The 14,112-nt window shown below is 33.6% G+C and overlaps 1 protein-coding gene across 1 annotated transcript in view; it reads left to right on the forward strand.

Moving 5' to 3' along the window:
- EYS (eyes shut homolog) overlaps positions 1–14,112 on the forward strand; it is a 2,025,572-nt gene that overhangs the window by 296,174 nt on the left and 1,715,286 nt on the right. The window contains 2 exon segments of the mRNA XM_021676159.2: positions 460–653; positions 3,623–3,750. Of these exon segments, the coding sequence (XP_021531834.2) occupies positions 460–653; positions 3,623–3,750 (322 nt within the window).

A 14,112-nucleotide genomic window follows, 5' to 3' on the forward strand; every position in this document is an offset into this window, starting at 1 on the left:
ATGAATTAACAAAATGTTATATATATTGTGAATTACTCTTTACCAAGTACTGATACATGATGCAACATGAAAATTCTTTAAAAACGTTGCTATGCAAAAGAAGTCAATCACAAAAGACTGCATACTCCATGACACCTTTCTAATGAAATGCCTGGAACTGGACTTGGGAACAAAGACTGACTACAAAAGAGCTGTTCTTTGGGTAATGGAATTGTGCTAAAACTGGATTGTGATGATGCTTGAATAGCTCCCTACATTTGCAAAAGTTACTGAATTGTAGAATTGTAGTGAATGAATTTTATAATATATAACTTACACTGCAATAAATTTGTTAAAGAAAAAAATTTCATAAACTCTAGAGAAATTTTCTGGAATGAGTTTTACTACATATGTATGTTCATTTTGTCTTTCCTTCCTTCCTTTTCTTCTTTTTTCTTTCTTGTGTATGATTTTTTTAAGGTCCATTTTGTGAGGTGTCAACAAAACCTTGTTTTTCTCTGCTTTGTTGGAAAAGAGGAATTTGCCCAAATAGCAGCTCTGCTTACACTTGTGAATGCCCAAAAGGATCTCCCAGTCAAAATGATGAAACTGATGTCAATGAGTGTTTATTAATACCATGTCAGAATGGCACTGACTGCATCAAAGTATCAAATGTAAGTTTCAATCTAACATACAAATGAGTAGTTTTCAGTTTTTTTTACTATTAGCAAGCAATTTGAAAAGAATAAATAAAGTTCTTATTAAGATAGTTTATTTTTTTTTCTTATACTTTAAGTTCTGGGGTACATGTACAGATCTTGCAGGATTGTAACATAGGTATTTTACACATGCCAAGATAGTTTGCTGTCTCCATCCCCCTGTCACCTGCATTAACTATTTCTCCAAATGTTATTCTCCCTAATTTCCCCACCCCCTGCTATCCTTCCCCTAGCCCCTCACCCTCAACAGACCCCAATGTGTGATGTTCCCCTCCCTGTGTCCATGTGATCTCAGTGTTCAACACTCACTTATACATGAGAACATGCGGTGTTTGGTTTTCTGTTCTTGTGTCAGTTTGCTGAGAATGATGGTTTCCAGCTTCATCCATGTCCCTGCAAAGGACATGATCTCATTCTTTTTTATGTCTATATAGTATTCCATGGTGTATATGTGCCACATTTTCTTTGTCCAGTCTGTCATTGATGGGCATTTGGGTTGGTTTCAAGTCTTTGCTATTGTAAACAGAATAAATAATCAAAGTTCTTATTAAGATAGTTTAATTTTTAAACTCAGAAAAAAAGTAAGAAATATTGACTTATTTTAATTTTTCCTATTTATGTAAAAAAATTTGCTCTTCCATCATTATTCTCCCTTTTAAAATAATATAAATTTGTACTCTCTTCATTTTTACCTATTGCTTTAATTTTATCTTTTAGTTATTTAATATTGTTTAACTTTTCCACTTGACATTTAAATAAATAAGAGTAGGCAATAATTTGTTAGCTGTTTTGATGAATTACTATCTTTTCATTTTAGATTCATATTTGTTATTAACTCTTTAAAGAACTTTAAGAGTTTATTTTTCCAGCCTCCTAAACTTTTTGTTACTAACACGCTGAAATTTTTTCCCTGGAGAACTGTCCATTTTATTTAAAAAGTTGCTGAACTTTTGTTGAGAAGAATTAAATTATATAGAACATAATATACAGATAAAAGCTTGTAGAATAACATTTTTTACTCCACCTGAAATTTCTTCTACAATTTCTTCTACAATTCTAAAATGGTAACAAATTCAAAGATTTGGTACCAATGTACAATACATTAGATCCTAATATTGGGATATACAAGGGCAAAGAGCAATAATACATGTTTCATCTAAAAATCAGAAAGCTATTACTGTAGTAGGCAGACTATGCCCCTCATCCTCCACCAAAAAATAAAATAAAAATAAAATAAATAAACATGTCCATGCCCTAATCCTGAGAATATGTGCCTATGTTATGTTACCTAGCAGTAGGAAATTAAGATTGCAAATGAAATAAAGGCTGCTAATCAGTTGCTGTTATCCTTGATTATTTGGGTGGATACAGTGTAATCACAAGAGTTCTTTAAAAAAGAAAAGAGAGATGGAAGGATCAGAGTTAAAGGGGGATTTGATGATGCTATGAGGCTGGTTTTAAAGATGGAAGAAGGGGCCATAAATGAAAAAATGAATGCAGCCTCTAGAAGAATAGAGCCTACAGAAGGGAAACAGCAGACATCTTGGTTTTAACCTTCTGAAACTTTTCAGACTTATGACCTCAGGAACTCTAAGATAATGAATTTTTGTTCCTATAAGCTACTAAGTTTGCAATAATTTGCTATATAAATTAAAAAGTTGTTATATAAATAGAAAACTAATATAATAATCTATCAATAACTATTAATATTATCATTTAAAGTATTTTGATTTTAAACTTGACAATAATAAACAATTAAACACATTCTATAACGTTACTAGTTAAATGAATCTTGATATAAGAAGCAACCTTTAATGGATATATGCTTAACTGTTAATTCATAGAAGTACTTTAATTCCATTTTGCTTATTTCTCTATTATTTATTATTATATTTGAAAAATGATTTTGTAGATACATGAGTTAGAAGATGGTACATTTTATCATTTGTACCACTACTACGTATGACCTTGGGCAAGCTATATATCTCTTTCAACATTAGTTTTGGGTTAAATTAAATAAATTTGATTGGATTCCATGAGCAAAGAAAAACAAAATTATCAATTTTGAGTATATGGACTTTTCACCTTGGAATCACTTAATAAATTTTGTTCAGATAAATATGATAATGAAAATCATGATAATGATAATGATGGTGATGATAATGATAATAAAGAAAAAAGAGAGGAAAAAAGGAGGACAAAAAGAGAAAGAAATATGATGACTAAGGTGTATTTCAAATGCAGGTGAAATTAACCTGCCCATCAAATTTAATTTCATTTTGTTTTTACCTGCCCATAGATGCATGGACTTATTCCATTTTCCAATAATCTATTTCCTGTGCTTAAGCACCTGGAAATTGGCAGCTTAAAATAATTATTTTCTTATTATATCTTATGCTTCTGTGAGCTGACTTGTCTCAGCTAGGACGTTGTTTAGAGTCCCTCTGAGGTTGTTATTAGAAAGTGTCTAGAGTTGGACTTCATCTTAATGTTGCCTGTTAGCTGGGCCCTCAGCTGGGCCTATCTGCCACAATCCCGAACATGATTTCTCTATGTGGCCTGCGCTTCCTGAGAGTATGGTGGCTGGGTTCAAAAAGCAAGCAGCCTAAGATAATTAGGCAGAATCTTTATGGCCTTTTGAAGCATCATTGTCTCTTTGATCACAATCTTGCTTACATTCAAGAGGAAGGGAATATAGTCCCTGATTCTTAGTGGAGGAGCTTTGACTTCACATAGCAGCATTAGTGTGTGAGATGGACGCGGTGTTGTGACAGTTTGGAAAATAGACTCTGCCAAATTGCTGACAGAGAATTTCTACTCCAGGTACATGAAAATAATTTTCACCCCTCTCTAGGTAAGAACCCGTTCATTGTCTTTGAAATATCCAAAATCCTTTGTAAAAATATGTTTTTAATCTTTTCTAGGATGTTATGTGCATCTGTTCACCAATATTTACAGACATGCTTTGTAAGAGCATTCAAACGTCATATGAGTCATTCCCTTTGAAGAATACCACTATATGTAAGAAATATGAGAAAGAGTATCATTGCAGGTATAATTAATTTTCTGTTTATTTTTAATATAAGATAGATAGATTTTTAAATCAGGTGAATAAAAATATAATGATGTTCTGGTTTTAACCTTGACATTTGCTTAATGGTATGTAATATTCCATTTTAAGTTAAAGTAGATTTTTTTTGCATGTTTTGGGTTCACTGTGTGGTATTAATTTAAAATAGATGTTTGAGAAATTCACAAATATAATTTGGGTGTACAGTTACAAAATGAGTATTTTGTTTCATAATAGATGTTTTAATATAATCAAATAATATTAGAAGGTCTAGAAAGAAAAGAGAGACATATGTTTCCTTAGTATTATTTCTATTATACATGTATAATGTTAAAGTATTTTAAAAGAATAGCATAACTATTTCTTCCTGTAATTCACAGACCTCAGCAGATAGATATTAGTTAGGGTCTTTAGGCAGACTTTTAGATAATCGTTCTTTCTTTAAGTAATAATTTCCCACAAATTACTCACTTATAAATGGCAGAAGTGACCCAAATATCTGGGCATATAATTTGGTCAATTTTAAATAGCTTTATAGACATTTTCTCACACCATTAAGAAATACAATTTGTACTCTTCACACTTGCTTGACTTTTATCTGGCTGGTTAAAGTAAATTCTGTTGGGCATTATTGAAAAGCAGTAAGTAGCCTCAAAATTTTAGAGTATTCATAAAAGCAGAAAATTAAAATGCGGGGTACAGAATAGCCTTGAAACACACTGAAAGGAAACTTAGAATGTTTCTTAGATGTGGATACATCACACTGTATGATAATCTATTTCAAAGGAGTTCAAATTTAAGGTTTTTTTTTAAATTAACCTTTTGAAATGTGACTTTTTCAAAAGAAGTGAATAGAAACTTCATCATTATATCAAGATATTGAAATCTCTAATTCATTTAGTTAAATTTATGCATACCTTCAATCATGTATTAATTCTTCAATAAGCCTAAATGCTATCCCTTTAAAAATATTTACTTTTTAATTTACAATTCTATTTCTGTGCCTTAATGTGCTAGTATATTTGTGAATGTACTTAGAAAAGTGATCAACTTAAAAAAATAGATAAATATCCTCCTCAAACTTACCACTGATTAAAAAAAAATGCAAACTCTGACTCAGATGATATAATGGAGGTATAATCAATATTAAGTATGAAGTTGAAGCAATGACAGGAAATTAATCTTGAAATCTATTTTTCTGTTCTAATAGGAGACAGGGAATATCAGTGAATATAATAATAAAAATAAAAATGACGACTTAAATGCTTTTATGTTAAGGATTTATCTCTGTGTTACTAACTTATAGAGTATGTTTTCCTATATCAATGACTCTAACACTTTGAAATTAGAACTTCTTGAAGAGCTAAAGTACAAATGATTGCTCATTGTCTCTAGTGTTTTTAATTCAATAGGTCTGTAGTGAGGATTGCAAATGTACATTTCTAACCAAGTCATAAGAGATATTGGTGCTCCTAATACGGAGACACTACACTTTGAGAACTTAGTCAAGCTTGAGCTTAAACAGCATCAACGCAGGAATTGTCTTATACCTTCTACCTAGTTTCACTACTCTTTTATACCGAAGTTTTATTCTTCTGAATTTTGGATAAAAACGTGTTAAGGTGAAAAGGAATCAAATGTGGAAAGGAGAATAGAGTGATTATGATATCAGTTTCCCTGCGTGAACATATGGTATAGATCTAAATTTCTATGGGTAGATGAGAGAGAAACCGAAGTAAAATTATCTCCTTGAGAAAGACAGTGAAATGCTGGTTATGGGAATTTTTACTTGGTACCCAGTAATGTACATCAATACAGTTAGAAAGAAAGTAATTTTCTCTTAATATACAAATCTGCAAATTCCTTACCACCTAGAAGACTGAAAGCTTTAGGTGTATATGGGAAGTTGGCATAAAAATGTTATTATTATGAGCAGTAAGATTTGAAAAGTATCAAAAGTGGCAATGCTGGGAGCAGGTAAGACACGAGTAGAGTCTGATAGGAAAGGAAAAGGAATAATTGACATCTTAGAGATATCTGACAGGTAGAATACAACTTTGGTGACTCTTAAATTATTTAATAATGGTTTGTTTGTTTTGGGGAATACTTCGGATAATAATTTGAAAATAAAATGGAGTTTGTGAGCTACAGTAATTGCTATAAATGAAACAATTTATGTGAGATGGAGTCTCACTTTGTCACCTAGACTGGAGTGCAGTGGCAGGATCTTTGCTCGCTGCAACCTCCGCCCCCAGGTTCAAGCGATTCTCCTGCCTCAGCCTCCTAAGTAGCTGGGACTACCGGTGTGTGCCACTGTGCCTGGCTAGTTTTTGTATTTTGAGTAGAGATGGGGTTTCACCATGTTGGCCAGGCTGGTCTTGAACTTTGATCTTGTGATTCACCTACCTCGGCCTCCCAAAGTGCTGGGATTACAGGTGTGAGTCACCATGCTAGGCCACAAATATTTTAAAAAGGATACCTTACCAGTATTTGGGTGTTAGTTTAGCCATTCAAAGACTAGGAATTCCTAGAGAATTTATCTCACTCTTCTCTAGCATTACTGCTCTCCATCTATAAAAGTGAAAGAATTTTTTTCACCCCTTACTTGCTTGTTTGGTCCTAGAAGATAAATTTTTTTCAAGGTATATTCAACACTTTTGCATGTTGATACATTAACCATTTGAAAGAAAGTCTGCACTTAACACTGAATCTCCTACTAGTGGTTTTAAAGGGAAATGAAACAGTCACACTCTACAGTGACACTAAGAAACTGTGTTCTTGCAACCATGAAGTCCAGCAAGGAGACAAAACTGAAACAGATATAGAACTGAAAGGATTAAAAAGAGAGCAGAGAGCCAGAACAATGATCAAATTCTCTATGAAGAAGGAACTATCTATACTTAATTTAACAATATGAGCTAATAATTCCTTGCATTGGATTAGTCTGAGTTGGGATTATGTTATTTACTTCTGAAAAGTTTCCAAGTAAAGATACTGAAACTCTTTACAAACCACTGAGTTATATTGCTCATTTATTTTAAATGGTTAATCTTTTGCCATACTAGTAGTTTTATTGCTCACTCAATTATTACCTACTAGAAGAAAATCAAGTATTTGTAAGATTGCTGACTACTTCATAAAAATGATTTTGATTTATCATAAAAATCTTTTCCACTGTAAGATACTCAAGAAGAATGTGTTTTATCCATTCTGTATTTCTAAATTATTTTCCTATGCTACTTATAGAATATTTTCTAACTTATTTAATTCACCATATAATTGGTTTATAATAATATTTTGGATGTTACTGATTGAAGTGAAAGGTTTTGACTTGGGCTGTGACATGAAATGACTATTTATTTATTAATTTAATAAATATTTATTGAGTACTTACTTTTTCAGAAACTTTTCTACTCTAAGTAAAACTCTTCTATAGCCATAAAAAGGACAAAAAAAAATTAAAAAGACAAAAACCTCTTTTCATAATAAACTAACATTCTAGTCCACAGATATTGCTTTAAATGATCACTCTGACTTAATTTCATGGAATAGAGTGTTGTTGTATGCTCCCAAGGGAAGGGAGACCAGCTAGAAAGCTACTATGACTATGTAGCCTAGAGTTGGTGGTGACTGACACTGCCTTACTTAAGATCATCAAGATAACTTGTGATTAGGGTGATTAAGGATCAGATCCAGAATATAGTTCTAAGAATAATTCAATCTGTTGCTGAAGGATTAGATAGGAGTTAACAGAAATAAGTCAAGGGTAACTCTAAGGTTGTTTGCTCAATTGAAAGGTTGGAAAATAAGCCTAAACAGGTTTCTAATACTATTTCCAAAATGGAAAAATCTGTAGAAAGAAAGGCATAGTTGGCAGGAGTGGAAAACAAGATGTCAGTTTTGAACATGTTGGACAAGACATCTAATAGCACCAAGTAGAGATATTGAGGTAGGTATTCAAGTATGTTTCCATTTTAGAGGAACTATTAGGTCTAAATATACAATTCTGGAAGCCAGTACCATAGACATGACATTTAAAACCAGGAAACTTGCTGTGCAGAAACCTTTTAGTTTAATTACATTCCATTTTTTCTATTTTTGTTTGTGTTGCATTTCCTTTTGAGAACTTAGTAATTAATTCTTTGCCTAGGCCAACATGTAGAGGGGTTTCTCCTAGGATTTTTATAATAACAGGTCTTACATTTAAGTTTTTAATCTAACTTGAGTTAATTTTTGAATGTGGTAAGAGATAGGGGCATAGTTTTATTTTTCTGCATATAATTCTTTATTTTTCCCAGCATGATTTATTGAATAGGATGTTCTTTTCACTGTATATTTTTGTTGACTTCGTCAAACATCAATTTGTTGTAGGTATGTGGCTTTATTTCTGGATTCTCTATTCTGTTCCATTGATCTATATGCCTATTTTTATACCAATACCATGCTGTTTTGGTTATTGTAAACTTGTAGTATAATTTTAAGTCAACAGAGTAAACAGCCAACCTACATAATAGGAGAAAACATTTGCAAGGAATACATCCATCAAAAGTCTAGTATCCAGAATCTATGAGAAACTCAACACCTCAGCAAGAAAAAAATCAAATAACCCCATTAAAAAGCCAGCAAAAGGCATGAACACCTATTTTTATTTTATTTTATTTTATTAATTTAATTTAATTTAATTTTACTTTACTTTAAGTTCTGGGGTACATGTGCAGATCTTGCAGGATTTTTACATAGGTACACACGTGCCATAGTGGTGTGCTGCCTCCATTCCCCCATCACCCATGAAGGCATTTCTCCCAATGTTATCCCTCCCCAACCTTCCCACCCCCGCTATACCTCCCCTGGCCCTGATAAGTTTGTGCCACATAAAAGTTTCTCTAGATTGCTTCTACAAATGATATTCTTGCTTTTTAGCCTAGACCTCAGCAATAATATTACAATACTACATACAGATAGATTTTTTAAAGTCCAACATCTATAGTGTTGTACTTTATTTAAAATTTTTTGAATAGTTCCCTGAGTTGGTAGCAGAAGTTCTTTTCCACAAGGCTAATACCCTTTATGATCATATGCAGATTTACCTCTCATAGCCAAAATATTAGCACTTCACTTTTCGATCCCAAATAATTTTTTCCATATATACAGATTTTGCAACATTGATTAACTCAAATTTGAAATACTATTCTTTTTTACTTATTTATTTATTTTTATTATACTTCAAGTTCTGGGGTACATGTGCAGAACTTACAGGATTGCTGCATAGGTACACATAGGCCAGGGGTACACAATGCCCCCTGTCACCTACATCAGGCATTTCTCTCAATGCTATCCCTCCCCAAACTCCCTACCCCCCACTATTCCTCCCCTAGCCCCCCACACCCAACAGACCCCAGTGTGTGATATTCCCCTCCTTGTGTCCATGTGTTCTCATTGTTCAACACCCATGTATGAGTGAGAACATGTGGTGTTTGGTTTTCTGTTCTTGTGTCAGTTTGCTGAGAATGATCCTTTCCAGATTCATCCATGGCCCTGCAAAGAACATGGACTCATCCTTTTTTTATGGCTGCATAGTGTTCCATGGTGTATATGTGCCACGTTTTCTTTATCCAGTCTATCACTGATGGGCATTTGGGTTGATTCCAAGTCTTTGCTATTGTAAACAGTACCACAATGAACATACGTGTGCATGTGTCTTTAGAAAAGAATGATTTAGAATTGATTGGGTATGTACCCAGTAGTGGGATTGCTGGGTCAAGTGAAATTTCTATTTCTAGATCCTTGAGGAATTGCCACACTGTCTTCCACAATGGCTAGGCAATACCATTCAGGGCATAGGCATAGGCAAGGACTTCCTGACTAAAACACCAAAAGCAATGGCAACAGAAGCCAAAATAGACAAATGACATCTAATTAAACTTAGGAGTTTTGGCACAGCAAAAGAAACAATCATTAGAGTTAACCAGCCACCCACAGAATGGGTAAACATTTTTGCAAGCTACTCATCTGACAAAGGGCTCATATCCAGAATCTACAAAGAACTTAAACAAATATACAAGAAAAAAACAACCCCATCAAAAAGTGGGCAAAAGATATGAACAGACACTTTTCAAAAGAAGACATTTATGAGGCCAACAAACATATGAAAAAATGCTCATCATCACTGGTCATTAAAGAAATGCAAATCAAAACCACATTGAGATACCATCTCACACCAGTTAGAATAGGGATCATTAAAAATCTGGAGACAACAGATGCTGGAGAGGATGTGGAGAAATAGGAATGCTTTTACAAGGTTAGTGGGAGTGTAAATTAGAACAGAAGTTTTTTAAAAGAAGACATACAAGCAGTCAACAAGAGGAAAAAATGCTCAGCATCTTTAATCATCAGAGAAATACAAATTAAAACCACAGTGAAATGCCATTTTATACCAATCAGAGTGGTTATTACTAAAATGTCAAAAAACAACAGATGTTGGCAAGGATGCAGAGAGAAGGCTATGCTTACACACTGGTGGTATAAAAATAAAGTAGTACAGCTCTATGGAAAACAGTATGAAGATTTCTCAAAGAAATGCAAATACAACTAACATTTGATCTAGCAATCACACTACTGGATATCTACCCAAAAGAAATGATAACAATATATCAAAACAACACCTGCATTCATATGTTTATCGCAGTACCACTCACAAAAGCAAAATCATGGAATCAGCCTAAGTGTCTATTAGTAGATGACTAGATTAAAAATATGACACACACACACACACACACACACACACACACACACACACACACACTGAGCCACCCAAAAGAATAAAATCTTGTCTTTGCAGTAACATGGATGGAACTGGAGGTTATTATCATGAGTGAAATTACTCAGAAACAGAAAGTAAAAAGCCTCATCTTTTCACTTATAAGTGAGAATTAGAAAATGGGTACACACTGATATACAGGGTAGAATAATAGATATTGGAGACTCTAAAATGTGGGATGGTGGGAGAGGGTGTAAGAATGAAATATGACCTATTGGGTAAAATATTTACTATTCTGGTTATGGGTACACTAACAGTCCATACTTCACTACTATGCAATATATCCATACTAAAATAACAAACAAAAAACTGCACTTGTAGTCTCTAAATGTAAAATAAATAAATAGAGGTTAGCTTAGAAAAAATAAAAAATAAAACCAGAAAACTCAATGAAATTAGCTCACATTGAGCCTAGATAGGAAAATGGGAAGGTTTTAGACTGAGACTTTGGACAGTCATATTTAAGGGAGTTAAGGGATTTGAATTAAGATTAAAAGGGACTCAGTGAGTTAAGATGAGAGAAATACAGACAATTATCAGAGAAGCCACAAAAGAAAAATATTAAGACAATTCTAAGACCATCTCAAAATATGTAAGTAGATCTAATTAGAGAAAAATGAGAACTGATCTTCATAACTAGCAACTGGAGATAACAGTTTTCTCAAAAAGAATAGCTTGACAAAATAGTGGAAAATTTTATTAGAACTGATCCACGGGTGAATGAGGTAAAATAAATGGGCTTTTGCTTAAAGAGGAGCAACAACACAGAGTAATGAACTGGTAACTAAGGAAAGTTCAAAATAATTTATTTTTAGATAGTAGTAGAAATGGGTTGGGATATAGGGCACAAGAGGAGGAGTTTGCCTAAAGGATGGCAGAAGTTACATGAATTGTAGTAGGAAGAAAACTAGAATAGGTTGCTTTGAATGTGTGGTTGTTGAATCATTTGGAAAGTGTCTTCTGATAGCTGTTATTACTCAAGGGAAATAAGCATCAATGTCCAATGAAATAGCAACCCAAATGAGTATGAGGAAAATAGAGTATTACTGATATGCTGCAACATCTACTTAAAGTTAGTGAGCATGAATATAAAGTAAGAACAATCTACAATATGTGTCAATCTCAAACCAAGTGTAGTTTACTCCTATGCCCATAAGAAATAGCTGGGGTGTGGAATTAAAGTAGGATTGAGCCTTGACCAGACTATGATAGTGGAGGGAAAAGAGAAAGTGATTTAAGAGTATATGCAATAAGTGATTATAGAAGTAAAAGATGTAATCTAATTCACAGAAGGAGGCAATTGAGAATATGATGGGGATGACAGATATTGAAGTGTTGGTAGTGTCAATGGATTGTGGTACTGAATAGTATTGGGGGTAGAAAAGGACTACGAGGAGTAAACTGGAAAAAGAAGTGAGGCTGTGTGTAGAATATAACATACTTAACATTAAGATTACATAAGTTAACATTGCGAAGAGAATGTAGTTATATATGATGGTAGCATATAGCATACTAGAGTAGGAGTAGGTTGTAGAGTTAGAGGGAAAATTTAGATCTTTGAGTTGAGATAGTATCCTCCCCGGAGACGTTAATTTTACAAATAGATAAATTTTGCAGATATTAAAATAACGAAGACACTTAAGTGATCTCCATGCCTTGGCTATTATAATAAAAAGGACGTGATGTTTTAGCATGTATATGTATATAAAATTACACAGTCACTAAAAGAAAGAAATTCTGTTATTTTAGACAGCGTGGATGAATGTTGAGGGCATTATGCTAAGTGAAGTAAGTCAGACCGAGAAAGACAAACACTGTATTCTCTAACTAATATGTAAAACTTTTTAAAGTCCAAGTCATAGAAACAGAATAGAATACTGGTTTTCAGGCAATTGCGGCAGAGAGAAATGGTGGGGGGGCTGTTCAAAGGGTTATAATATTGTATATTTCTGTACAGCTACAGAAGAGAACTTGAAATGTTTCCCACACATAGAAATGGTAAATACTTGAAGTGGTGGATGCACTAAAGCTGACTTGATCATTACACATTCTAAGCATGTAACAGATATCACATGTATTTCATAAATACGTACAAACAGTATGTACCAATAAAAAATTCAAAGACATAAAAAGATGAATAAACTCTGGGTATTTAATGTTCAAGGTAATGACTATAGCTAAAAATGTTGGATTGTATACTTGAAATTTGCTGAGAGAATAGATCTTATCTGCTATCCCCCCACACATACAAATGATAACTCTGCAAGGTGGCAGATACGTTAACTAAGTTAATTATGATAATTATTGAACAATATGTAATATAACAACACATTATCACATTTTACACTTTAAATTTATACAACTTTGTCAATTATGCTTCAATAAAAATAACGAAGTCAGGTTGGGATTACATTAGGGAAAGATATAACAAGTCAGATGTTAAGTGTTACAGAATTAGAGGGAATGCTCAGGAAGGTTAGCTGTGACTGCAGTGAGGAGGAGGTATGGGCATGGTTTGATGGCATCATCCTCAAATAAGTAAGGCTTTTAGGGAGGAGGATAAAACATGATTTGGAAGCCACAATGAAGAAAAGATGAAGACAACTATACAACATGTAGACGTTGAGCTGTGAGAGAAGAGGGAGAGAGGATAGCCACCACTTGAGAGTTTACCTTCAAAGGAACACGATTTCTAAGACTATGAAACACATGTACAGAGCTGCTTGGTAGAAAGATCCACACAGTGAGGGATGACTTGGAAAGCACTGGCTTCCTGGGGTATCTGAAGTAATGATAATAAGGGATTAATTTTAATGGCCTCAAAGATAGCTCATAGCGGGGTGACGGTGAGTGTTGGCACGAAGTTAGTAGTGCTGGGTTTTGTCAGGAGCTTGGAAACTCCTCCAAAGGCAGTGATAAAGCTACAGGACTCTGTGTGCTGCACTTCACTTATGCAGGTGGCAGTGTCCACAGCAGTGCAGGACACAGCTCCAGTGACGCTTCCTAGGGTCCCTGATCACCTCTTGGATGGAGGTTCATGGGTAGTGAAGTGAAAGTCATTGTGACCTGATATATAGGGTTCTGAGCTCTCCACTGTGCCTTCCACTTTTGTAAAGTAGAAAGTGTTAATTCACTAAAATCACTTACTGGCTTTGAAGACTATCATGAACTACATTATTAATATTGCTATTTTACACACACACACACACACACACACACACACACATCTAATATTTACTGAATGCAATGACTCCAATATTCTCAACATATCAGGATGATTGAATTCTCACTATTTAGATAAAAATGAGAAAATGAACCAAAAAATAAAGTTTTATTAAACCAGCTGGTGTCTTTCTCATATAAAAAATTTTCAAGTCTGAAAATCAACTATTTAACCAAACTAATTGGGAGAAAACTTTGTTAAATATGCCATTGACTAGATATTAGAAAAATATTAAATACTGTATCTTTAAAAATCAGAAATGTTGTTATATAAAGAATGTTGCTTTCTAAGCCTTTTGCTTTCT

This window comes from Aotus nancymaae, unplaced genomic scaffold (assembly GCF_030222135.1).
Source record: "Aotus nancymaae isolate 86718 unplaced genomic scaffold, 86718_ANA_hifiasm-v0.15.2.pri h1tg000040l, whole genome shotgun sequence".
NCBI classification, from domain to species: Eukaryota; Metazoa; Chordata; class Mammalia; order Primates; family Aotidae; genus Aotus; species Aotus nancymaae.